At 43.7% G+C, this 26,449-nt stretch overlaps 1 protein-coding gene across 1 annotated transcript in view; it reads left to right on the forward strand.

The window, feature by feature from the left end:
* LOC119383035 (E3 ubiquitin-protein ligase HERC2) overlaps positions 1-26,449 on the forward strand; it is a 111,389-nt gene that overhangs the window by 16,222 nt on the left and 68,718 nt on the right. Inside the window, exons 10-24 of the mRNA XM_049412394.1 lie at positions 789-971; positions 2,225-2,370; positions 3,736-3,885; positions 4,442-4,560; positions 5,374-5,545; positions 6,069-6,318; positions 9,278-9,475; positions 10,178-10,409; positions 11,310-11,455; positions 12,663-12,832; positions 14,395-14,603; positions 16,714-16,869; positions 20,281-20,658; positions 21,689-21,780; positions 26,018-26,288. Of these exons, the coding sequence (XP_049268351.1) occupies positions 789-971; positions 2,225-2,370; positions 3,736-3,885; positions 4,442-4,560; positions 5,374-5,545; positions 6,069-6,318; positions 9,278-9,475; positions 10,178-10,409; positions 11,310-11,455; positions 12,663-12,832; positions 14,395-14,603; positions 16,714-16,869; positions 20,281-20,658; positions 21,689-21,780; positions 26,018-26,288 (2,872 nt within the window). The remainder of the gene's footprint in view (positions 1-788; positions 972-2,224; positions 2,371-3,735; positions 3,886-4,441; positions 4,561-5,373; positions 5,546-6,068; positions 6,319-9,277; positions 9,476-10,177; positions 10,410-11,309; positions 11,456-12,662; positions 12,833-14,394; positions 14,604-16,713; positions 16,870-20,280; positions 20,659-21,688; positions 21,781-26,017; positions 26,289-26,449) is intronic.

Below are 26,449 nucleotides of genomic sequence, written 5' to 3' on the forward strand. Positions count from 1 at the left end.
CTCGTAGACGTCGATATACAAGAACATCTGAAATTTTGGATGCTCAAAAGCTTCGGCTTCCGATTTCTCGGACTTCCTGCCCAATTTCACGTCCAAAACAGCATTAATTGAGCCCCCACCTCTACCACATCTTTCATCTCCATGTTGGAACCAGCGTTTTCTTGAGTTAATACATTTGCGACCGTAGCAGAGCTTGAAAGGTAGCTTTGCCGCAGTACGGGGGTGTGATGAGGTGAAGCATATTAAAAATCTAGGGACCACTTCCGATCGGACATTGTGTCTTGGCAAAATTCGACCGTAACGGAGCTTGAAAGGCCGCTTTGCCGCGATACCTAGGTGTGATGAGGTGAAGCATATTGAAAAATCTAGGGACCACTTCCAATCGGACGTTGTCTTTGGCAAAGTTCGACCATAACGGAGCTTGAAAGGCAGCTTTGCCGCAGTACGAGAGTGTAATGTGCTGAAGCATATTAAAAATCTGAAGGGGTCACTTTCAATTGGGCGTTGACTGTATTTGTGTTTTGGAAGCTCGAATAGTTCGAATAGTAAAATTCCAGTGCGAATCGAATCGAATAGCAAGCACTGTTCGAAAAATATTCGAAATTTCGAATATTCGCACACCCCTAGTAATTGGAAGAGTTGTGTGGCACCCTTACTTCCCTTATTTCGATAGAATGCTATTGATAATTTATTATTGCTGGCTCTTTAGGGACACACTTCACAAAACAATTTATTTACAAGCAAATTGGAAAATGTGATACAAGCTGTTGAATTGCTCTCAATTTCAGAAGTGCAGCGGTGGTCCCAGCCAGGAAGTGCTCGCCATTAGTTGGTTGTCTTGGGATGTTTCCGAGCCAATGGCTCTCAATGAACTGGCAGAGCTCTCGGTCAGGCAGATCTGCTGCTTGAGCACAGGCCTTGTCATTCTCAGTAGCTTGGGAAAAGTGTTCGTCCTGCGTCAAGACGAGTCTGTAAGTATTTTTGGAATCATTTACAGCTGTTTTATTTCGTGTTTTCGTCTTTTCTCAGACCTGCTTTTATAAAAGTAGCTGTCAAGACTACTTCATCCATTTGTTTCGTCATCTGTTGCAGATATTGCTAATTTTACATCGTTTTTTTATCATCAACATCTTTTGTCGGCAGAATCTGCCAGAAAAGTAAAATGTATCTGTTTTCACAAAGTAATGGATTGCACTATTACAATGCCCTAGCTCCCTTGCGGTTATTGGATTATTGTGCTGCGATTGTGACGTTGAGGTGACCATTGTGCCATAGTCGTTATGCTCATTGTTGTGTTTATCAACATTTTCCTTATACCATGTTTACATGATTGTAAGTAGACTCGAATGTAGGTAGACCTCCCTAAAATCGCACGGCAACAAAAAAAAAGAAAGAGCACGAGCGCAGATCATAAAGAAAATTTAGTTACGATGTCACTAAAGCAAAAACTCGAATTCCGGAGTGCAAAGGTGGCTTCACGGCAGTGCTTTACAGCTGTGCAGGAAAGCTAGCTTCGCGGCACTACGCGGAGATCAATATTTAAAAACATTCCGCGAATCGTTGCTGAGGGCGCAGGTTGTACGCCAGAAAATACCATATATGTTACAGGTAGAGCCGGAATGTAAGCATAATGTTGTAGGCATGCCACAGCGTGTCTGATTTCTCGTTTGTTTCGGTTTTGGCTGTAAGTTGACCTTACAACTAAAACTAGTTCTGGTTTCGATTATAAGTCGACACCCCCCCCCCCCCAACTTCGGATTTCGAATTCAAATAAAATGGGTCGACCTACCATCTTGTAAATACGGTAACTCTTGTGAAGCCAGCTATTGTTCCAGGTGATTCTTGAGGCTTTGAGTGACCCTCTGTAATGTTTCAGTGTTCCTGCTACCACAAGCAATCTCTGTCAGTTAATTATATCGTGGTTTTGGGACGTTAAACCGCAACAATTATTAATCTCCGTCAGTTGCACTGTTCTTGCTTGTGTATTTTGGTGATGAGAAATTTTTTAACTTCCTGCATTGATGTCGAGTAAGGAAGTAAAGAGTATTGCTACAGAAATTTTGTTTCATAATTATGTTGTTACAGGGAGACAATACTACGAAGTTCTCAAACAATGACATGATGGTGTGTGAGCGCAGTGGTTTTAATTATGTATCTACATCACAACTGAATAGTGGTTGATCTTGGCACATTCATTGACAAAACGTCCCTCACACATCTACAGGAACTGCACGCAATAGAGGGTTTTGGCAGCCAAGGAGTGGTTTCCATTGCTAGTCACCCGCAGGAAGACCGTTTCCTGGCTCTCAGCACAGAGGGTGACGTATACAGTTGTAGCAACATCGTCTCTCTTCTGCAAGATGACAAAACGTGAGTTACCTACTAGGGATGAGCGAATAGTAAATTTGAGGTAAATCCGAAGCGAATAGTAATTTGGTTGAATAATTTCAAATCGAATAGTTCGAATAGTATTTACCACATGACCCTTGCACAATATTTTTAAGAATTCGAAGTTTGGTTTGAAATGAAATGGAAGAAACCTTGAATCGTATCTAGATTTGAATAGCAGTAGGGTGGAAGTCATAAGTGGTAAAATACGGTACAATTTAAAATTTACTCTACTTAGCGCATATAAGCCCATATAACTCTTTAAACTTAAAAAAATATGTACATTTAACCTTGATGTGTGGCTTCGCGGCAGTGCAGATTCCTCCCTGGATGGGTGGTTTCACGACACAGCAACCCGATGCTGCAGTGAAACCATCTTTACAGTGGGTTATGTGCGGTCAAACATACATATATTCGTTCATTTTGAATACTTCGAAGTTTTGAATAATATAAATTCGTATAGAAGCGAATTCGTTTACTTTAATATTCGTTCGAATATTCGGTACGCCCGAATATTCGCCCATCCCTATTACCTACCTATCAGTTCCAAGGCACTTAGCGACTGTCAGTGTGAAACACGTAATCGGGAAACGTCAAGACAATTTTCAGCACCTGCTAAAACTAGTAGCCTGAAAGAATGGGCAGGAATGTGCCTGGAAAAAAGACACAGTGAAATGAACGACTTATACCGGTGTCACATGGTGCACTGCTGATCGCGATCGAGCCCGATCAGGATCAAATTTCTCACCAGTGATCAGGCACGATCGTGATCAAAAGTGGCCGTGTGACACCGGCATTACAAGCTTCGCTGTTTCAGCTTTCCTTGAAGAGTTGGCTGAACTGCAAGAAACTGTGACCATATTGGCGTGAAATCAGTGTCCCATTTTATCAGTGACTAATTATAAAATTTCTCTTCATTGTGTCACAAATGCAGCATTTGTGCTAGATATTTAATTTCCTCTGGATTGTTATTGGATTCATAGTTGCTTTTGCTAGATACCCATCTTGAAACCTCGCTGAGTTAAAAAGTGTAGTAGTTCATACTTAATAGAAATAAAGTAGCAAGTCATTCTCATGCATACATTTTGTGGTGCCACATTTATTTTAATGATTGTGTATGTTAAGTAACAAAATCATGTCACCGTTCACCGGAGGCTGTTGCAGGTATTTGTCGTAAGTAACAACGCACTGAACATAGCAGAATGTAGAGTACAAGATGCAGGAACATCATCATGGAAAAAGTCTAGTGACAGTGCAAATGATGCACAGTATAAATAAATGCATGAATGTGGATTACCATATTATGCTGTCCATAGTTGATGATTTCTTTGTTTATTCCAATGACAGATCCAAGGGAGCACCAATAATTGTCCGTGTGCTCAGTGGCAAAGGAGTCAAAGGCATGTCGTGTGGTAGCAAGCATTGTGCAGCCTTCACCAATAGCGGACAACTATACGTTTGGGGAAGAGGATGCCGCCCCTGTCAGGACAATGGCAAGTGATACTTGGTCTTTAAATCACGTCACTAGCTATCAGTGGGGTGACTCTGGGGCAAAGATCTTATGTGCATTCCTTGATGACTGACGAACCCGCCTTGGTGGTCTGGTGTTTATGGTGCTTGACAGTTGACCTGAAAGTCTCAGGATTGAATCTTGGCTGCGACAGCTGCATTTCAATGAAGGCAAAAATGCTGGAGGCCCGTGTGCTTAGGTTTAGGTGCACATTAAAGAACCCCAGGTGGTCGAAAATTTTTGGAGCCCTCCACTACGGCATTCACATCTTAATCATATCAAACAATTATTATTGTGATTGACGTGCTTCAGTGGGCTACACCGCAGTGCATTTCTGTACGTATAATAGTTCACAGAAGCCCAGGTAGTCGAAGTTAATCCAGAGTCGGTTAATTCTGTACCAGACCTGCATATTGGCATATAAACCCCCATACTTTAATTAATTATTCTTGTTCTTGCAATATTAGGTGACAGGTTGATGACATGAAGCTTATTTATCTGTTTTTCAGAAATTGCTTACTCTATTTTTACAGCGGGAACTAGCAGTGACAGTGAAAGTATACCCATCAAGGTAACTTCCCTAAGAGGACACAGGGTTGTGGATGTATCCTGCGGCTCTGGGGAATATGGTGGAGGCGACGTGCTCATCGTCACTGATGCTGGTATGAATGCATTCAAATGGCAATGCATATAAGAGTTCTCTTAAAAAGATAAGGCACTAATTGTTTTGCTCTTGAGCTGACTTCATAGTTGGAAAGGTTCTAGATGACGCATGCTTTGTAGCCGGGTTTGAGATTACCTGTTCCATACAATAGTCAGGATAGTTATAAGGGACAGAGCCAATTGAAGAACCTGGAATTAAGCTTGATATTCATCGCAGTGCTTAAACTGGTGTCTTTTTTTTTTATCTGGTGTTTAAGGCTGCATTGAATGAATTGTAGCTGAATACAACCTCAAATTTTTGGTACAAATCCGTAGCCTGGGAAATGTTGCCCTTGTACAGAGCATCTGTCACTGGGTACTTGAATTTGCTACACTAATAGTTCCCTTGACATGGAGCTCAATTGCTATCATTAATATTACTATTATTCTGTTCATAACCCTATAGCAGTGTGTTCATGCATAATTCGACATTTAGCACTATTGAACTTCTCCTGAATTTTCTGCTTTGGGTGAAGTGATTATGCCTAACTATGCCTTTGGGTTATGTGATTATGAACCTGGACATGACTTTTACGTCATCGTTTCATATGTCAATACCGCATAACCTGTGCTCAGCTGTACTTTATCCTAGCATTCATAGCTACCAACATTTTAGAAGTATTCACAAGGCAATTTATTCGTTCTACCTAAGGTAGTGTTTTCTTGTGCCATAAATTTCTTATCTAGCATTGTTTCGAATGTGCAGAGGCATGTTTCAGAGCTTTCAAGTGAGTGGAACAGTAGGTGACCAGAGTGAATTCATTTGTATGCAGGCTTGGTGTTCTCATATGGTCACAGTGATGGCAGCAAACCAGCTGCAAGTTTAGATGAGCTGCGAAGCTGCCCGAGACTGTTGGATGTGTTACACGGTGTGGATGTGACACGCATCTTCTGTGGGGCCCATTTCAGTATGGCTCTATCTCGTTCCAGTATGCTGTATATCTGGTGAGTGGACTCTGTGAATGAAAAATAACAATGCCATGTTGTAGCTTGTTCTAGTGACAGTTCCATTGTCCTCATGATGCTCAGATACCGAGGGAAGTAGTTTAACATGCATAACAACTTGTGATAGTCTCACCGTTGCAGTGTCATTGCTCAGTGCATGTGGTTACCTCTAAAGAAACAACAAGTGACCTCTAATACTTTTTACTATAACAGCAAACAACAGTTACCAAACCGCTAGCACCTGGCTACATTTAAAAATATTTTAATTGAACTTCTTGCCCCCTAATTTGTTTCATGCTCCTTGGCAAAACCTCATAGATCTGAATTAGGAGCACCACGTGAGAAGCACTTAATTAAATTTTGTTTTGTCTAGATGAAGTTTCCATGTTTCATGACTAATTATGTAGTGTTTGTTCATTCAGCGATCTTTGAGTGGGTAGTAAATAGTACTGCACAAGATTTCTAGGTATCATGGAAAAAAAAATTGAGTTGTTACATGGGCACGATTCATTTTCTTTTGCAGGGACAGCACTAAACAGCAAGATTCGTCCACACACCTAAAAGTTGTGGGTGGACTTGAAGGGCACATAATCACGGATGTGGCGATTGGAACTCCTTACTGTGCAGCAGTCACACAGGAAGGCCAAGTGTTCATGTGGAACAGCAGTGAATGGACGTCGTCCAGCTGTGCTCCCGTACCCAATATGAAGCCATTCCCTGTCTGTCTACATGCAGGAAATGTTGTTGCTGGCATAGCCTGTAGCGAGACCCAGGTACCTTGCGCATTAATTTAAATTTTTCTTTCTGCTTTCTAAAAGATGTGCCTCTACACTTCACTTAACCTGAAACTTTGGACCAGGACAAATTTTGCAGAACACATTTACATTTGCTGTCTTTCCGTATGGAAAGGGAACAAGATTCCTAACTCTGCACTTACTGATGACATTGAGGCCATGGCTGTTTTACAATGATCCCTTTCTTTTCTTAATTTTATCTAATCTTTCATGCCGAGTGTTATTGTTCTATCCAGGCAATTATTGTTGAGACGCAGCATTCGAGCTCATGACAAATGATAGGCTGAATGTCATTGGAAGTGTACCGTATTTACTCGATTCTACCGCGCCCTCGATTGTAACGCGCACCCGTTTTCCGCGACCAAAAAAAAAAAAAAAAAAGTAATACATCAATTGTAACGCGCACCCATTTTTTCGTGAGAGAAAAGAACAAAAAAGTCCGTAGGAGTCAAACTTTGCACATTTAGAAGAACTAGTATTTGGGTTTTAAAGAACTAAAGTTTCAAAAAAGTAAAACACAAAGTCAAAAAGCGGGCCTTGCCGCTAAAACTGTTACCACTACGGCGGCGATACGAGTCGCGTAATGGATCAGTCCTCGTTGCTGTCGGACAACTCCTTGTCGCTGTCAACGCTCTTCGATTTCGGGAAACCGGCCCTGCCTTGGTCCACTGAAACCTTTTCGTGAAGCTTTGCTGTAAAAAATCTTCTGCTTCTATTTGCGCCAATCTTGCATGCACGTTGCGGGAACTCCGAACGACGCGATGCGGCCCGATTTCCGCCCGTCTCAGCACATGTAATAACTATTCTTTTAAATGCTGCAACGTGGTGCACTCGTCGAGTATTTGGAGTCGGCACTTCCATGCCGTCGATGCGAACACAGAACGGGATGACAATCTCCTCAGCACACGTACGAACTGAAACAATAATGGCAGAAATGGCCAAGGGGGCCAAGGCGCATAGGAGACGGCCATTTTGAAACGCCGATGGCAATACGATAACAGAGTTTTTTTTTTTTTTTCGGTACTCGATCCTAACGCGTATGCAATTTTTGGACTCGTTTTAGCAGAAAAAAGGTGCGCGTTAGATTCGAGTAAATACGGTACTTAGTGTAGAATCTAGTAAGTTTACATTAGGAACAATTATTCTGCCATGTTAGCAATTCTGGGTGCTCTTTGTGGAAAACAGTTGCACAGATGCTGTTACTATTTTGAATGTGTAGGTTTATCACATTGTCATTGTCGTAAGTATTACAGTAACTAAAACAAGTCAGTGCTTGGCAACTGCAAAACACACAAGATGACGCATGCATTCATAAATAGGTGCTGTCACATTTGTCTGAAAAAAGCAGTTTCCTCATATGCAGACTGAACTGCCTTGGATCACAGTTGCATCAGACAGAAACATGTCCAATCTTCTAGAGTGTGTTTTGTATCTGCCCACCCACGAGCACTGCATACTACAGTAAATGCTTGTTAATTCGGATGTCACGGGACCAGAAAATCTGTCCGAATTAACCGAATGCCGAATTATCGAAAGTATCAAGCAAACAATAAATAAATGTGTATCACATCAATACACTTTCATTTTCTTGAGGAATATGTAAATCCAGTGATTATTTTGCATAAGAGCAGTGCAAGATCCGCAATTTTCATCATTTGTGACTTTGTTCACAATGTTAGCGTGGCTCAAAAAAAGACGGGACAAGCGCTGACTTCTAACTGAATTTTTATTGACAAGATCGTAATCTTTATCGTAATGGCAAAGATGGCTTCCTGGCACTCCACGTGAGCACGTGTGGGTGCACTCCACAGTTTGAAAGGACCACAGTTCTGGATAAGATTAAAGAGGAGCATGAGCGTATAATCTGTGAGGCAGCTCAGATGGCGCGTGAAAGGGGCACGTGCGTAAGCAAGCCATCAGTTGTATTGTCAGACAGGGAGCTCTGTTTTTTGGGATGCGCGAGTCGGCGTAGCAGGCTCAGTGATAGTTGATGTATAGTTGTTTCATATCTTTGCTTATGTTTTCACCTTCTGTTACCGCTTGTTTTCTGTTCACCCGAGTATATGTAAGAGCATTCTTGTCAATAAAAATTCAGTTGGAAGTCGGCGATTGTCCCATCTTTTTCCTGTCCGCCGTGTGTTCTTTTCGCACTGTTAACCTTAAGTATGCACAACCAACTAGCCCAGTCAGCCACTTTATGAAGACTTCTGTGCCTTAATCCGAAGTTTGCTCTAAACCTGTACCTTATTACATACCAACAATGTGATTGCGGATGGCGACACCATCTTACTAAAAGCCCGCGGCCATTTCGGCTGTTCGCGAACGCCGTTTCTGTTCCTTTGCGTGGCACATTTGCGGCGCTTTGCACTCGACGCGCTCCGAGGATCGTCCGAATTAACCGGGTTGCAGCCAAATACGACCGAATTAACAAGAGTTTAATGCCATTAAACACTGCATACGCTGGCCGAGACCAGAGAACGTATCCGAATTATCCTATTTTCCTAATTAACGAGTGTCGAATTAACAAGCTTTTACTGTAGTGTGTCATTGAGGACATGCAGCAGTAGAATATTAATACAGTAGAACCCAGATAGTATATTGAATTTGAGGATCACAAAAGAGTTCTATATACTATAGGTAATTTGATATATAAAATATTTTATACGTGGAAAATATTTTCTAGGGGATTTTACAATTGTTCAGTATAAACAATAATTCGTTATATGTGGGTTCGATGTATTCAGGTTTGACTGTACCGATAATGTGTTATTGTAATGTTAATGCACACACAATCGGTAATGCTGGCATTTTTTATAAGGTAGGTACGTGACCAGAAGCAAGTGTTCATTGTAGGGACTTCACCTTTATGGTTAACACATAAGTGTTAATAGGCGCCCTGTTTTTACCTTGTTTCTCTTCTCTGTATTCATCTGAACAGATGTATGTGTGGACCTCTGTAGACCAGGGTTCCCTTAGGCTGAGGGAGCCTTTTGTGGTGGACGTGTGCCCTTCGACAGTAGAACACATTGATGAACTTCTGACCTGGGCGTGTGAGGGAACTGATGTGGCCTGGCCGCCACCTCCACAAGAAAAGGAATGCATTGCCACTGCTGCTTTGAACCTTCTCAGGCTTCAGGTACGATGCATCTGAGTTCACATTGGGAGGATATATAGCGTGAACATTTTGTAATGCTTGACATTCTGTTTACATAACATGTGTTGCAGTGGTGACTTGTTTCTTTAATTATTATTTATATTTTCTTTTTTGTATTTTAGCTAGGTGTCGCGTATACAACATCACAACATGTCCTGTTACATAGTCTAAGAATAGCTGCAGGTCAAGCCTTAACGAGCTTTTACTTGTCGACAGGCAAAAATATCAGTATTTCAAGATGAAGTAAAGGCATTCATGCAGACCACTGCTGATAGCAAGACATGACTTTTATTTTGCCAGGTTAGCATTTTTCTTCTTGCACAGCCAAAATAATGAAATCAGTAAGGGTAGCAATGTGGGCTTGCTGGTATGTCATTTTTACTTTGTAATAGTGCAGCAAAGAATGAGAACACACAGGGAAGGACACATCTCACAACACAGAGCACTACACACATAGCTGTGTGTTGTCAGATGTATCCTTCCATGTGCGCCTTCACTCTTTGCTGCTCTATTACAAAGCAAATTAATGAAGAGGCATTATCCCCTACAGGATGCTCCTAGGTCTTTAGTCCATGCATCTTTTTTTAACAGGCACCAGCCACTCCTTAACAATGTCCAGAAGCTTGATGTGAGACAGCTGTGGTGACAAGCCCCAGCACTCATGCATTGTGTTTTGTGATCCAGATTCAAGCGGCTCTCATAAACGGTGTGAGTGCTGACCGCCTGGGCCTCGTACCGGAGTCCCGCCTGCTGTCCTCGCTCAAGCAGCGGGTGGTGGCACTGGCCAGTGGAGCCAACATCCTGCCCACTGTGCAGCGGGCAGCTCAACAGGCCCTGCAGGCTGGATGGAGTTTCCTTCTTCCCACGGCTGACGAACGGGCACGTGCACTCTCCCTGCTGCTCCTCAGCAGTACCGGTGGGTCGCCATCATTGATGTCGTTTATCACCGTATACTGTACCGGGGAACCCCTAGAAAGATAAAATATAAGTGGAAGGCAGGGAGGTTAACTGGAAGATAACTATCGGTTCGTCAAAACACTTAAAAAACAAAAGTCACAGGGTCCCTTATGCATTTCTCCACGACGATTAGAAGACAAAAGCCATCTCTTTCTTTTTCTTCTCAGTCGAGTGTATTGACCCCGCCTGAAAGCTTTCTGCACCCAACGTGGTTTTGCACTGCCTCCAGGATTGGAGGAATTCGTTGCCTTCTGCACATCACATTGTTTTGTAGTGCCTCCGTGATCTGCCCACTTTTGACTGAGTGACGATGTCATGTGATGACGTCATTATGTGACGTCACGTGGTGTGACATAGTGACATCACGAAGACGCCATGATGACGTCACAAATTTTGGCGATCTGTGACATCATGGGATAATGTCATCACATGATGACAATTTTTCGCATCACTCGTGTTGGTGCCGCAAACGCTAACAGTCACTTTTCGTGTTTGATTAGATATCTAAGGCAAAAGCTTGGAAATGTATAAGGAAGGAAGGTGCTACGATAAAGGTCAGCTGTTTCGGACTTGCTTGGACAGCTCGTGACGCTGTTCTGAAATGTTGTATAGCAGGAATGTGCAACACTGCCCCGAGAGCCTAGATATACTTGCATGACAGGGCAGCTGCATTTTCACTATGCTTTGCACGTGTGAAGCCATGTAAGCCCTTACTGTGACAGTGGACTAATCATTTGTACTGTGCCCAGCAGGTACTGTAAATAAGCAGACAAAATGTAGCGTTTCATGCTTACGGTTTATAAAGAACCCTGATGCCTGACTAGGCTGTGCTAATGTTATTCTTTTGTTCTTTTTCCAGGTTCTCAAAGTGCTGAAGCAGGCTCAACCCCTGGTAAACGGTTCATGACGGACCTGCTCGTAGGAAGCTTAATGGCAGACGGTGGCCTAGAGTCATCGCTACAAACAGCAATAAAAGTTGAAATTCAGGACATTGAAGATGCAATGGTCAGTATATACAGAGAACTAGACCTCTACATTATCCACACTCTTACTTGTAAATCGTTCAGTCAGTATTCTGAATGACTGTCAGTGGATAGTAGATTCTTCTTCTGAAGCTGTGCGTAGTGGTGTATAAAAGCAAATTATAAGTCTCAGCATAACAGTGTTGAAAGTAGTTTTTTTTTTTTTTAGCTTTTGTTGACATGGGGGACTTTTTCTCTTAGGGCACAGGGCATGCTGAGCCTATAGCTGAGATGAACTCAGTGTGAGCGACATGCTGTGAAACAATTTTTGTTTCACCAGAGTGTACCATGCAGTTTTTTATAAGACATTGCCACTAGTGTTTCCTGTGAAAATTTCAGACTTTTTTAAGTAACACTTGGGGAAGTCCTTTAGTGAAAAGCTTTCTTCCTACAACTCATCAGGCGTACCAAAGAGAGAGAGAGAGAGAATAAAAAACACTGCATACATAAATTTTTGTGACTGTAAAGGGTACCAACACATTTTTAGAAAATTTGCGAAGCTTCTATAAAATTGCGACATAGTCCTGCGGTGGAAACTTTTCAATCGCTTGGTTACATACATATAGCAAGTGGGAAGTGTACCCTCCCATTGCCAGGTGTAGGGTCAACTAGCGTCAAGAAGCAACTCCCTCCCTTGGATAGGGCAGTCATTGATGCTAGCGACAATTTTTTCTCCAGCAGCCATGAGCTGTGAGTAAGCGAAAGCAAGATTGAAAGAAAGTTTGCATGTTTTGTAGTGTTGTAGTATGTGCTCCATGTTCAGAATGCCTGACATTTGCTCCAGTGTGACCAGTGTGTTCTAAATACAAAATTTGTGCGTAATTGCATTTGTTTCAGTTGAGGCTTCACTATAACTCATGAGATGGCAGGGTAAATAATCTGCATTACTGTGTGTCTTATAAATTCCTGCTGTTGGTTTGTTTGAGTGCTTTGGTCCGTTGGGTTTTTGGCGCTGCAGTGTGTTAATATAATTTATAGTTCCAGTAGTCAAGAGCATGTCTTTCTTCCTTAAAGTTATTGATGATGCATTGGGTCTGGTATCCTACTCAGGATCTGTGCCGAAGAAAAACTAGCTGCAGCAAAACTTTGTCTTCGTTGTAGAAACAGGTGGCTGTAGACGAGCTTTGGTGATTATGTGTGATACAAATAGAAGTGTGATACAACTGTAAACCTGGCACATTGGCTTTTAGGAGAAGGAGACCATGTCGGACAGGCAACTTTCCAAGGAGATGACCAGCAGCGGAGAGCAGCTCATGTCGGATCAGGCAGTTTTGGAATCGGAGACAAAGAGGAGCCAAGTGGTGTCAGAAGATGCATCAGCTGCGATTCCACTGCTACACCTTGTCAAACAGTTGCTGAGGTGAGATACCATGCACTGATATATAGATGATCATCACATAAAAGAATGTTTATGAAAACATTTTAGTGGGGGGGGGGGGGGGAGTTTCATAGTACTATGCTACATTACATACTATATTTACTCACCTAATTCGAACCCTTCCTTAATTTGTTGACCCCTAAACTATTATCGGCGTTTCATTTAACGGGAGTTAACTGCATCATCATTCATTTATTTGGTCTTTTCTAGGGGTGTGCGAATATTCAAAATTTCGAATATTTTTTTAATAGTGTTTGCTATTCGATTCGATTCACACTGGAATTTTACTATTCGAACTATTCGAACTTCCCAAAAACAAATACAGTCAACGTCCGATATAAAGTGCCCCTTCAAATTTTCAATATGCTTCACTTCATTACACTCTCGTATTGCGGAAAAGCTGCCTTTCAAGCTCCGTTACGGTCAAACTTTGCCAAGAGACAGTCAGCGTCTGATCGAAAGTGATCCCTAGATTTTCAATATGCTTCACCTCATCACACCCTGGTATTGCGGCAAAGCTGCCTTTCAAGCTCCGCTACAGTCACAAACGTATTAACTCAAGAAAACGCTGGTTCCAACATGGAGATGAAAGATGTGGCAGAGTTGGAGGCTCAATTAATGCTGTTTTTGGCCTGAAATTTGGGCAGGAAGTCCGAAAAATCGGACGCCGAAGCTTTTTAGCATCCAAAATTTCAGATGTTCTTATATATCAACATCTATGAGGCAGATTTGGAACTCCAGACTTGAAGGGAGCGCACCCTTGTCTGCCACATCAGTTGGGCTTCCACAGAAGTTGAAAGAGGAGGAGAGGCTGAGGAAATGGCACCTTTGCCTATCACGTGTAAAGTGTTGTCGGCAACACTTTGGTTGCACCAACTCATGTACATAAATGGAATTCGGCCTCTACATTGCCTCATTCTTGATAAGACAACTATGAAACACCACCCCGCCAGTGCTTCATCAACTTAACGAAAAGAAACACTTTCATGTTGCTATCTTATAAGAATATGCTTAGGAATCCTCTCTAACTTTTTTTCTGCAATTTCGCTTCGAAGTATTCGAAAAATATTCTAGAAATAATCGAGAAATATTCGAAAGATATTCGATTCGATTCGCACTCACACTTCAATATTCGAATTCGCATCGCACCCAAAATTTTGCTATTCACACAGCTCTAGTCTTTTCATTAAAGTGAGTTTCATTTATTCAATGTCTACTAGATTTCTCACTCCCTGTAACCTTTATAATGCCTGTATGACTAGAGCTTTGAGGGTTCAAGTGCTAAACTATGGACAGTGTGCAACCATACATTGCTTCCATTACTTGAAATACCTTTTTCATCACAATGTAATGCACCTGTCGAGTAAAATGTATATTTTGTCTGTACTCTAAAGGTGATACGATGTGCTTCCTTTCTGTTTATTCAGAAGTAATGAAGCTAATTGTTTTGTAGGAGGTAAATATGAATCTTGGAATCTTTCCATTTGCATTCTTTACTCTAATAAGCGCGGTATCTTCCCCCATTTTTGGTGCTCGTGAAACAGGAATACTGCTGTACAGGCCATGGCAAAGCTGCAGAGCTTTTTCCCCGAAAATGCAAGCACTGGCCTTCAAACAGCTGGGTGCTCGCTGAAACTGAATCTTGACCAAAAAGAGCGGTCCCCGTCACTGGACCTTCTGCTGAGGTTCCAGAGGCTGCTGCTCTGCCAATTGTACCCTCGCGAAGAACAGGCTGGCTCATCTGCAAGTCCTGGTATGTGCTGTCGATGTGTAGTATTTGGCCTAAATTGCCTGTATCATAGAAACTGAGAGCAAATACGTGCACTCTGTGAAGAGTGCAGTGACTGGTATGATTTAAGAAAGCTTTCTCAAAAAACACAAACGGTGCCGGAGCGCCTGTCGAGCAAATGGAAAGTGGATTTTTGCTCCAGTCCTGACAATTTATCCTCTATGACATAAGTGAATGCCATGTAAGCTTACTGTCGGCTTTGTTATAATGCCACTCTTCCTATATCACCCATTATCGCCAGGCTTCACATTGCAAGGAGGGCGTCCGATTTGTTCTATGTAGCGTGCTTCCAATCAGGCAAGGGTTGCTAGAACGTCGTCTATATATTCTCGTTGTTATCAATTGTGAAGCCTAACATTTGCAGTGGAATCTCGTTGATACGATTCTGCATAATACATTTTTCAGCCTAATACATTTTTCTTTTTGCTCCCGACCAACGTTACTCCCGACCAACCTCTTTGGTTAATACAGTAAAAGCTCATTCATTCAAACTCGGTTAATTCGAACTGGGCGCCCCTGGTTTGCATTGCTCCTCGCAGAAGTCAGCCCAAAGTGATCACAATATGTTGCAAAATAAAACCAAACCAAATTTACTAGAGATGCAATACCACGAAACAGCAGCGTTTCTCAGCAGATGAGAATTCGAATGCTTCACTGGAGCTCTTGGGCAAGCTGCAAACGATGCTCACGGAGTCGCGACAGGAGAGACGCTAGCAAATGCAAATTAATGATTACTTTTAATTTTGATTGCGTTAACGCTGCCATGTAAATAAGCGTGTTTTGGAGCATAAATAGTGTCATATATTTCACATTAAGGCTCACTGCTCATTTGAATGGATGTCGGTGCTCGTTTTTGGCGTATCACTGACTGATCAATTAAATTCTGTTCGCTGTTAGAGCTCCATGAACTTAATTTAAGAAATCACCTGCCACAAACATGTAGTAGCACCTAGTTTGCGATAACGAGCCCAAAGGTGGCTTCTTTGGGTTCTGTCCGCACAATGTGGTGTGATGTTTGTTCATTCTAGCGCCCACCCGCTAATTCGAACTCCGCTTAATTCGAACAAATTTACAGTCCCCTTTGAGTTCAAATTAACAAGCTTTTACTGTACGATTTTCGCATAATACGTTTTATTTTCCAGTTCCCGTGAAAAACATATCTATGAGATTCCTCTGTACTTATAGCAATATAACGTGATACGTGTACGTTGTTAAGATGCTTTATATACTATAACCACACGTTGAGGTTCAGTTTTATACTTCCTCGTGTGTTGTAGCCAAGTCAAGTATATAACTACTTAGGGATGTCCTGCACGCTGTAGTCATTGCATCATGTGTCATTTATATTGATGATTAGCTATGCATAATACACATCACATAATACACATGTAGGTTTGCTCGCCTTCTAGCTCCAAGTTTCACTCCTTGCTAATTATATATAATGCAGATTATGCGAGAACTGATCATTGTTGTGGACAGTACTGGCCAAATGGTGTTGTGACGAATAATAATGTACCGAGGTGCATCTTGTTGGTTTAGTCAGTGAGCTCTCATATTCACGCAGTACTCGGACAAAGAACCGGAGAGAAAGACAGTACAATGCATTGCTCTCTGTTTTCATTCTTTTCCTCTGCAGGACTTCGGCCCTATTCTGATTTAGTTCCATTAAAATAAATGTACACCTTTAGCATTTTATCAGCATAAGTAATTCCCTCGTATGGGAAGAAGGTAGTGTTGAAGGAAATGTAAAGGTACACACCAATAGCCCAAGGTGGCATTCACTGCCCATGAGGAAGAGTGCCCTTTTTTTAATTAAGGAACATCAAAGTGCTTCCGATATCGTGTCACAGGTTCCCAACAAGTACCATAACATAGTGTTATGTGGATGTAAGCTTACCAAGATATAATATAGTACATGAATGTGGCTGTTGTTGACCGTGCTTTACATAGTGTATTAAAAGGCAGAAACATACATATGACGACTGTCAGATGTGTCACAGTGGTGATTTCGTTACATACTGTTTGCAAAACATCATTTGCAGCAACATACCATGCCTCATGGTTCCCATTTCAGATACCGAAGCCTGTGGGGCTGCATCACTTCTTTGGAAGTATGTGAGCCTCGTGGCCTGCCATGTTGAAGACATCCTCTCGGTTGCTTCGGTCCTCGGCTCACTTTCACCACATCACTTTGCACTTGCTGCGTCCATCCTTGAGCAAGAACTTACAGGTTCAAAAGCTTGTGTATTTTACTACCCTTTGCATGCAGTATATGTGTTGTTGCATTTAACTTGTACAGCTTCTTGTATTGCTGCTATTGCTCACTATCAAATACTGATTGCCTGAGCTCTAAAACTTTACAAGAAACTAGCATTGCAAGAGTTCTGAGACATATCAGTGGAAATTGCATAACTTTACATGCTTCATTTCACAAGATGTGTTGGTGGCCTGTGTGTGTGGTCATAAAGTTAAGTTGTACTGTTTGAGACGTGAGTAATTGAAGTTTGTCTGAATCCTGCAGCATTCATTCCTTCTCATAGATGTTGAAAACTGCTCAATATGTTTGCCACTACTGTCAAGCATATACATACCATATGATGATCCATTTTATTACATATGCTTGGTTAGGACAGCCTGATCATCATAACCTTTATGCCTTCTCTGAGACAATGTGTTGAGTAGAATTGGTAGTGCATGAAAACTAGTGTCTCATTTACTGGTAAAGTGCCAGCTCTCACGCACACGTTCTAACGATATATTTTTTTTACTTAGGAATAATATTGCGATTTGAACAAGAGCTGAGCAACATGGTACACGCCAAGCTATCACAGCATACGATGACAGCATACGACAGCCCGGCCCCCTAATGTGTTCTGCACTTAAAGGAGCACTGACATCAAATTTACGCATGTCAAGATTTTTGCATCCACGAGTAGTTATCTACCCCCTAGTAGCGATTCGCGACCGAAAATGCAACTGAGGGACGAACAACTATCTGTTTTATTGATTTATATCACCGGTACCTAGCACGATTCAAAACGGCCGGCAAGCCCGCCATTTCTTAGCGCTGGCAGCGCTCCCTCGCGGTCAATTCCAGACCGCGCCCCAGTTTACCACTTGTCCACAGAAAGGAGTGACGTGAGGATCAGCTGCTCAGCTAACATTTCGTCTGCTAGGCGCGCACGTTCAGTCATGCCTTGTCACCAGCATCGCCGTCGTCGCCGTCAAAAGTATCGACTAGTGCTGAAGGCGGCATTCTGGAACTTAGAATCACCGCGATACGCGACGTCGCGAATCATTTTCGCTTCGACCCTTTGCAAAACAGCGATTCAAAAATGGACGCTGTTCCAAGCAGCAACGAGGAGGTGCCCGGGGACGCACGCTTGGGCCCATACTCGCTGGTGTGTCTCAATTAGCTATATCAGAGAATTTTAGCGTGCACGGCATTCCGGTATACGCAAAGGGGTCTGTGGAATATCGGCAAGGCGAATGCACACCAGCGGAGAAATAGAATACGATAGGTTTCTACAATAACAATTCTGTGCTTACCAGGTTCTTCTTTGCACCGCCAGATGGCCCCACCTATCCGGCCTCTCACGGTTACGGCTGCAGTAACCCGGTATTACGCTAGTGCAAGGAAGTCCACGGACGAACTAACATTCACTAATAATGCTACATACGTGCTACTTGTTAGCGATGATATTTATCTATAGGCTGCTCCACTTCGATAGCTTGTGGTCGTGCTGGCGTGTACCGTACGTGTAATGAAACGCCACGCACTTTCTGCTTTTTCCGCGCCTCGACGAGCAGGTAAGTACTACACAGCGGTTCCCCGACATGCTGGCGCGTAGTCGCTCCGATTGATCGCACTCGCGCTGAGAATCACACGACAAATCAGTCGATACGACACGATGAATCGCAGGCACGGATCGGGACAGCAAGGACAGCCACTGGCTGGGAGTGAGAGCCGGTGAGAGCGTCGCCTGTCGTCGGCGGCACAGTAAATACACTCAGTTCGTCGACGTCATTGTTACTAGCGTATCGTCACTCAGGATGGTATGATCGGAATGTATCGCACTTGTTACGTAGCACTAGTGTCGATGTCGCAGCGTGATCAATATTCCGTTGAGCTTTCGTATGCTGTTTGCCCTTGAAATAAAATTACTTCCACGCGACGGACGCCATTCAAATTTGGCCAAGGAGACCTATGCATACCGAGCAATCGAATGAAGGGCACATCTCGACTTTGAAATTTGATGTCAGTGCTCCTTTAACAAGAAGGTCAAACTGCACTAAATAAGCTTCTTCACTCATCCGCTTAAAAATAACAAAAGACAAGTAACATTATTCCAGCAATTTTCAAATCAGTCAAAGAGTGATAATGAAAAACATACAATCTCAGCCAGAGTAAAATGCTTTTCACTGAAGTTAGGTACATTTCCAAATGTAATAACAGGCAGCTTACTCCTTTCCACTGCAGTTTTAGGAAAATATTAATATTTGTAGCATTTAGCATCTGCAGCAAATAGTTACATTTGGTGAGTGTTTGCATGTGGTAGTGCAACTTGTCGTCTAGGTGACTAGGTTAGACGTGCCGATGTTGTAATGGCCGTTTATTACTAGTTGAAAAAGTAATTTTAAACAACGCGGAAGATGTCTGTCAATTATAGAAGGCAGGCCTATTTGAGACACGAAGTTAACGGTTGAAACACGCCCACATGTATTGTAGCTTAATCCTACCGCCTTTTTTTGGGAACTTCCCAGCTTTCTTGTATTGATTTTAGTGAATGGGTCCCATATAATTACAGCATATATTGAAGCAGCGTGGGCGAATGTTTTTATATGCCAGTGGACATGCTGCTGGTGTGGAGGATTTCAATACGTGTCTTTAAAAAGAGCAACTTGCGACGACAGTTTGCTGTGTTGTGCCAATGTGTTTCGACCAAGAATGATCTATTGTTGTAGTGTACAGGCCATGGTATTTATACTGTTGCGTTACCTCTGACACCAGCAGCTAAGTAGAATAGACTTGGTTGCTGCAACAATAGCTCTGAACGTAGCTACTGAGCGGCGTGACGATGAGGTTGTTGACAACGAAGATCCCCCAACGACGTTATACAATGAACTTTGCAAGAACTTTTATCTAAGGAGGCGAAAGTGTCAGCCACCGCACAGTAAACTGAACAGGCCTCAGGCATTGACGCTCAGACTCCTGCAGGTCGGGGCATATCCCAGTCCCGCATTCTTGCACAAAATTTACCCAGAAATTCAGACGTCAAACACATGCGCGCTTTGCTCGGACATTGCCAGCTTAGATCATATGCTCTGGCGGTGCCCTGCGTTACGGGTTGAAAACGTTACATCGTCAAAGTGGGATGCTGCGCTACGCAGTACGGATTTAAGGACGCAGCTATGGGCAGTCCAATGGGCCCACGACGTGGCAGACAGGTTAGGCCTATCTGTCCCAACGTGGGAGCAGCCCGTTATGTGCTAGTTCACGCCCCGACGGACCTAAATGAAAGTTTTTCCATACCATACCATACCACTCCGGCTGCTCACATTTACAGCCCTGGTAACACGATGATGCGCAGGCACTAAGAAGTTTTGCGGACAAGTTAAAAACTCTCTCTTTCACTCCCAGGTGTCCTGCTTCCGGAACTGCTCGTCTCCCTTGTCCTCCTGGAGAGCACAGTGCCTGAGATGATGCATGTTGTGGATGCTGCACCATTGCTGTCGCCGCTCCTGGAGAGCCTCGACTGCTTCAATCAGCTGGCGCCAGGAGCCCACCTCGAGGACACACAGGACCTGTCGTGGCCGGGTCTCGGAGGGGGCACGCTGACGCCACCTCCGCAGAGTCGGCACTGCCCGACGGAGGATGTGCTCACACTGCGCAAAGCCGACGTGGAGAACCATAACCGAGATGGTGGCCTCTGGATTGTCATTGGAGGCAGAGTGTACGACCTACAAGAGTTCAGACCGTCTGCCCCCTGTGGTGCCGACGTTTTCACCAAGTATGCCGGTGAGTTCCGCTGTTGAAGTTATCAAGCGTTGTTCTGTGTAGGCATAGCACTGGTGCACCGAGGCTGTCATAAATCATGGAAGTTGCTTCAAAGGACTTCTTTTATTAAAAACTTGGTGCACAGCCTGTACACAGTGTGGTGCTCCGCTCCACACTGGTGCGCTTTCGTTTTGGAGAAAGTGACCTTATTTGCATAGATTCAAGACCCTCAAACTGCTGCATGTTCACCAAGGCTTTACTCATAGCTGACCTTGAAATAACTTTTAACTGTCCTTTAGGAGTGAGAAACTTGCATTTGGGTCATTCTATCCCAGATATCCCAGACACTATGCCTCTTCATCCCAAATTTCTCTTGGAAAAATCTTGATTTTTTAGTGTAGCATGGATAATGTTTTCTGAAAATAGTTCTGTTGAATTGTTTTTGTGTTTGTTTTTATTCTGTGATTACCACTAATTTAAAATTTGGGCTCAAGAAGGGCAGGATGGGTGAGTGCACAGTACCGCCTTTTCTAAGAAAATTCCTAAACTGTAGTTTTCTCTTGCTTATACATATTTTTGTGTACTGTATATGCACTCTGTTTTTATAAAGTAAAAATCAAGACATCTTATTTTTTCTCAGTTTGTCTTGAGCTAGAATTATGTGACATTGTCAGATCTTTGCCTTTTTGGGATTTTTACTAAAGCATGTGTCTATGTTTTGCTCTGTACAAGCATTTTATGGATTTAAAAGAAGTGTAATATATTGCTTTATATAATTGTCGTATATAAATTAAATATAAATCCAGTACAGGTTAAAATATGATAGATAGACCACATAACAAAGCACTTTATTCACATACATATTTCTTGGAAAAACATGTTGAGGTGATTTTTTTTAGGCGTTAATCTTCTTTTTATTTTTCTTCTCTCTCGTTCAGTCATTGTAGCATTGCTTCTAGCGATTTAATGAAATTGCTAGCACAAAGTTTATAATGTACCAGTTCATTTTGTATAGAGATGCATGAATTAATGGTATTCATGTTTCCCCCAGGCCGAGATGCAACGCAAGCTTTTGAAGCTGCCTGCCACTCGAAAGAAGCTAGAGAAATGCTGAGCTCCTTTTTCGTGGGAAACTTCGTTGATGTAAGTTTTCCATTTTCCATTCATTAGCTGTGTAGCTACTGTTTTCTGTTGCCGGAAACACGCATACAAATTTACAACATTGAATGCACCATGATCAGTTTTGTATCTGCATGATGACAAATTTAGTATGCAACTATAAAACTTGGCTCATATTCAAGTATGTGGCACAAGGGGACATACTGTCAAAACAGTTCTGCTGAACGTGAGATCGGCACTTGTATGCGTCGTCTTTCCTGCAAATGGGTCCAAGTAAGCAAATAAATTTCTGTGTGGCATGTAGCATTTGCACGATAAGAAATGAAGCGCCGGGCTGAAATTTTTGTCAACTTTGAAGCATAAGTGCTGGAATTTTTGTTTGCGCGACACTGGCATTAAAAACAACTAAGGGGTGCTGCTGCACATTCGGAGAGAACAAACCTTTAGTTACAGTGAAAGTAGGGACTATAAGTGCAGCGTGTCAGACTGTCCCCATTTGAGTTTATGCAACTTTAGAAACTCATTAAGGTGCTGAACACTGTAGACTTAGAAAGCTGTACTGTGTGACTGCTGCATCAGAGGACGTCTGCTACAGAGGTTTTGTCGCGTTTATGTCATTAAACAGTGCGTTACCATAAACAAACAGGTATGAACCTTGTAGTGTGCACGTGTCTCACAGGAGTACGGCCACTAGTGTGGGTTCGCATTTAGCGAGCCACAGCGCCGCGTCTGCCGTCGCCTCGCGTGAACTAGCGCGCCGCTGCGCACGTACGTTCGAGCGCAAACAAGGCGCCGAGCGCAGCGCGGCAAGTACACAGTACTGCTCTCGAGATCCGCAACACTTTATTGCCTGCGGCAACACCACAAAACGCAGTACGCCTGCTCCCAAAGGTGGCGGGAGAAGCAAAAACAGGCTTAACCATGCCACGGGCGAAAGTACAACACAAAGGGTGCCGCGAGCACGTCTCTGAGGGCAAAAGGGCTCACGGCGACACGCCGCTGAGAGAAACGGTCCCTCGCGACTATGCTGCGTACTCACGATCTGCGACCACAGGGCCCGATCGCTCGAGCAAGGGCAAGCTCCGCTCGCGTTGGCTTCGAATGGTATGGTTTCGGCGTAGTAAGACCACGCGCAAAGACACCGCACCACTCTTCGGCCTAGCGTTCGGAAAAGGACAACGTAAGGTAAGCGCTCGCCGCTGGCGCAAGGCACCGTTAGCGAACTCCATCCGAGCGAGCCCAAAACAAAAGAGCCGACGGACGGGAAAGAAAATACATGCTTACCCTACGAGGTCCAGAGAGAGTCTCCTCCCCCCGCTGCGTGAAACGTCTTGCGAGACGCGAAACTCGAGTGCAGCGCCACCGTCGAGGTCCGATGCCGGGAGAGGGAGGTTAACGTCACCCCCGCTCGCCCAGCGTCGTAGGACGGCGGAGGAGGGGAGCGGCATGATCGGACATGAGGATGGCAGAAATAGGCGAAAAACCCGCACATTGGCGACGGGCAAGCCTCAAACCCCACAACCGTGCAACATGGAATTAAAGGAACACTAAAGACAAATGTTTTTAGTCGATGTTGATTGTTGAATTAGGGTTCCAGAAACCTCGTAATGCTTGTTTCGTGCCGCGGAAATGCTTATTTTGAATGAAAATCACGTTTTAGGGGTCTGTACAACGTTAGCGCACTTCAAATCACACGCTTGAAAGGGCCTCCTGACGTAGCAGTTACCTTGCCCAACGTTGTCCGCCTTTACTGCCTGGCAGCCGACGCTGTGCCTTCTGCTCTGAAGGGCACATTACACAACATCACATTGACGCAGCATTTTGTTGAATTTTTAGGAGCTGGCTCGCCAGGTTCTTGAGCTGGGGCAAAGTCCTGCGCCGTAAGCGTAACCTTAGTTTCAGAGGCGACCGCTACAGGCGCAGCTCGCGCGAAAGAGAAGCCTTCTTCCTCTTGTTCTTCGAGCGCCTTGATGATGACTTTAACGCAGGCAAAACCACATATAGCATAGCCAACTGTAGCATGCGTATGGTCGCGCGAAAGAGGAGCCTTCCTCCTCTTGTTCTTCGAGTGCCTTGGTGATGACATTAACGCAGGCAAAACCACATTTCCTTGATTTCCTCGACCACACGTTCGGCCACAGCTGCAAGGTCTGCGACCACCTATGGTTCGACAACAACTTGACCACAATCGCTACTATAACAACGTGTGACGTCTTTATATGACAGCAAGGAATTGTACGGAGCATTCACGGTTTACCCGATTATCGCCGAGCCAGCTCCTCAATCATCATTCACTTCGTGGATATGGCGCAATTTTTCTGTTAGAGCAGCGTGCAAGGCACACGCAGTAGTATGCGATAACGAAACTACCACTGAGACCCGACCGCGTCAGCGGAGCGCAGCCCTGCGAAAACGGAACTTTCGCACAGCCCTCGCCGTTCTGCACTATAATGTCAAGTTCTTTTTTCCGGGAATTGAACAGAAACGCACAAGCAGCATTTTATTATGTCTTGCAATGCTCTGAATGTTCTTTTAGGGGCGAAGCTCCTTAAGGCGTGGGTCGGTCGTCCCCGATGTATGTAGTTGTAGTAGTAGGTAGCCACCTCTAGTTATTGGAATGTTCACTAGATGGCGCTGTCGTAGCCACCTCTAGTTCTCAGAAAGATCCCTAGATGGCGCGGAGGCGCTCGCTGCGTTGCAGATGCGTGCTCTAGACCCCCCCCCCTCGCGAGGCCGACGCAGGCAGCGTCTGCTAGCGAGTTTCTTGATTGAAAAAACCGACTGCTCGTGCTGCACAACTGTTCACTGACCACACTATATATATAGGCACTGGATTTTGACCTCCAAGGTAGTGCCTGTGTGAGATTTCTTTTGTGCGTGATTGAACAATAAAAATTCACAGCGTACATGTAAAATTAAAGTGAGCTGCAAGTCGCCATGACTCTCATCGACCCTTTAGTATAAACGCGCCCGATCTCACGTCGTTGATGATGTACTGAGCAGAATTCACGGAAGATTCACATATGGCGCATGTCATTGGTGGAAGGCAATCGTTCGATTTAGTGCGGCGACGTACGCTAGGGGGACCGTTGTAATGAAGGGACCACGTAAACGTACAGTACAATGAAAGTTTGATGTTTAATATATACACGGTGTTTCTCACGTGTTTACTTGATCATATACTGGGCGAATTACTCGGAGTATTCACGGTTTACCGATGATTCCCTCCGGAGCTTTGCCCCACTCATCATCATTCACCCCGTGGATATGCTGTGGATTTTTTTTATCATACGTAGCTTGAATGCTAGTGATAATTTGTACTCGGGACTCTTGATGTCATCGGGCTCGTTTCAAAACGTCCCACTGATGGCGCATATAGTATCCTGCATTTACCTTAATTTCTCGATTACTAGAGCACTGCTGTTGATAATATTGACCTTTTAGACGTCCTCAAACATTGACCTTCCACTCTGGCATAAATTTTTATTTGCCTTTAGTGTCTCTTTAAGCAACGCTCCTAAAAATACAAGCTGAACATTTCCTTCACTAATTCCCCATTAATTAAAAACAGTCATGTCACTTGTGTATCACATTGTATCACAACGTATCTGGTTGGCAGCATTTGCACCGTGCAAACTCTTCACTTTGCAAGCAACTCACAATGCAGAGGAAAAGTAGTGAAAATGGCAACAGTTAGCAAAAGCCCTTATAACTACAGTAGGGTTGCTGTGTCCCACGCAGTGAGTGGTGCAGTTGCCTGCAGATAAACGCTCCCATTATGTTCGAAGCGATATGCTCCCATTATGTTCGAAGCCAAGGCCATAAGAAGAAACACCTGCCTTCTCCAGTCCGGCGATGTAAGGTGTTACATTCACTCGGTACAAAGTTAATTTTAGTCAGTATGTCATACAAGAACACACTTCTCGTTTTGAATACTGCTCCACCTCGAGTTTATGAGCGACGTCACTTTCCGAAGAAGACGTGTGCTGTCTCATCTGATGGCGTCTTTAAGTATCATGCTGACAGCATTAGTGTTAGGGAGGGTTTGGAAAATCGGACTAAACGAAGTGAACATCAGTGACTTGTAGATTCAAGATGCAGACACTGTAGAAACGACTGTTCGTGTGAGTGATTAATTCGAAAATCGCAACACTAGTGAGACGTTGTTATTGCTTATCAAAGTAACTAGTGTCACATGGACAGGTGATCTTTAGCAAACACCAATTTGACTCTTGCTCTGGATCATGGCTCTCATGTGCAGCACGACCAAGAAACACCATTATTAGTGGATCCCAGCAGCCTGTCATCACCGCTGTGTGATTCGGAGCGCACCCTTGCACACCTGCTCGGTCTACATCTGCAGCAGCAAGCCTGTGGGCCACCTCCTGAGCCCTTTGAGGCTCAACTGCAGCCGTGGCTAGAGAGTGCACTACTTCGTGGAGGTGGCTTGCTCAAAACGCTGCCGCCTCATGACCCATTTGAGGAAGAGAAGGGTGAGGCACGGAGCACCGGATCAAGTGCTGCCACTCCTGGTGAGCCGTACTGCTGTCATCATCTTCTTTGTCATAGCTTGTTTTTGCAATGCATTATAATTAGAGCTGTGCGAATAGCAAAATTTTGGGTGCGAAGCGAATTCGAATATTGAAGTGTGAGTGCGAATCGAATCGAATATTTTTCTAATATTTCTCGAATA

This window comes from Rhipicephalus sanguineus, chromosome 2 (assembly GCF_013339695.2).
Source record: "Rhipicephalus sanguineus isolate Rsan-2018 chromosome 2, BIME_Rsan_1.4, whole genome shotgun sequence".
Lineage (NCBI taxonomy): Eukaryota > Metazoa > Arthropoda > Arachnida > Ixodida > Ixodidae > Rhipicephalus > Rhipicephalus sanguineus.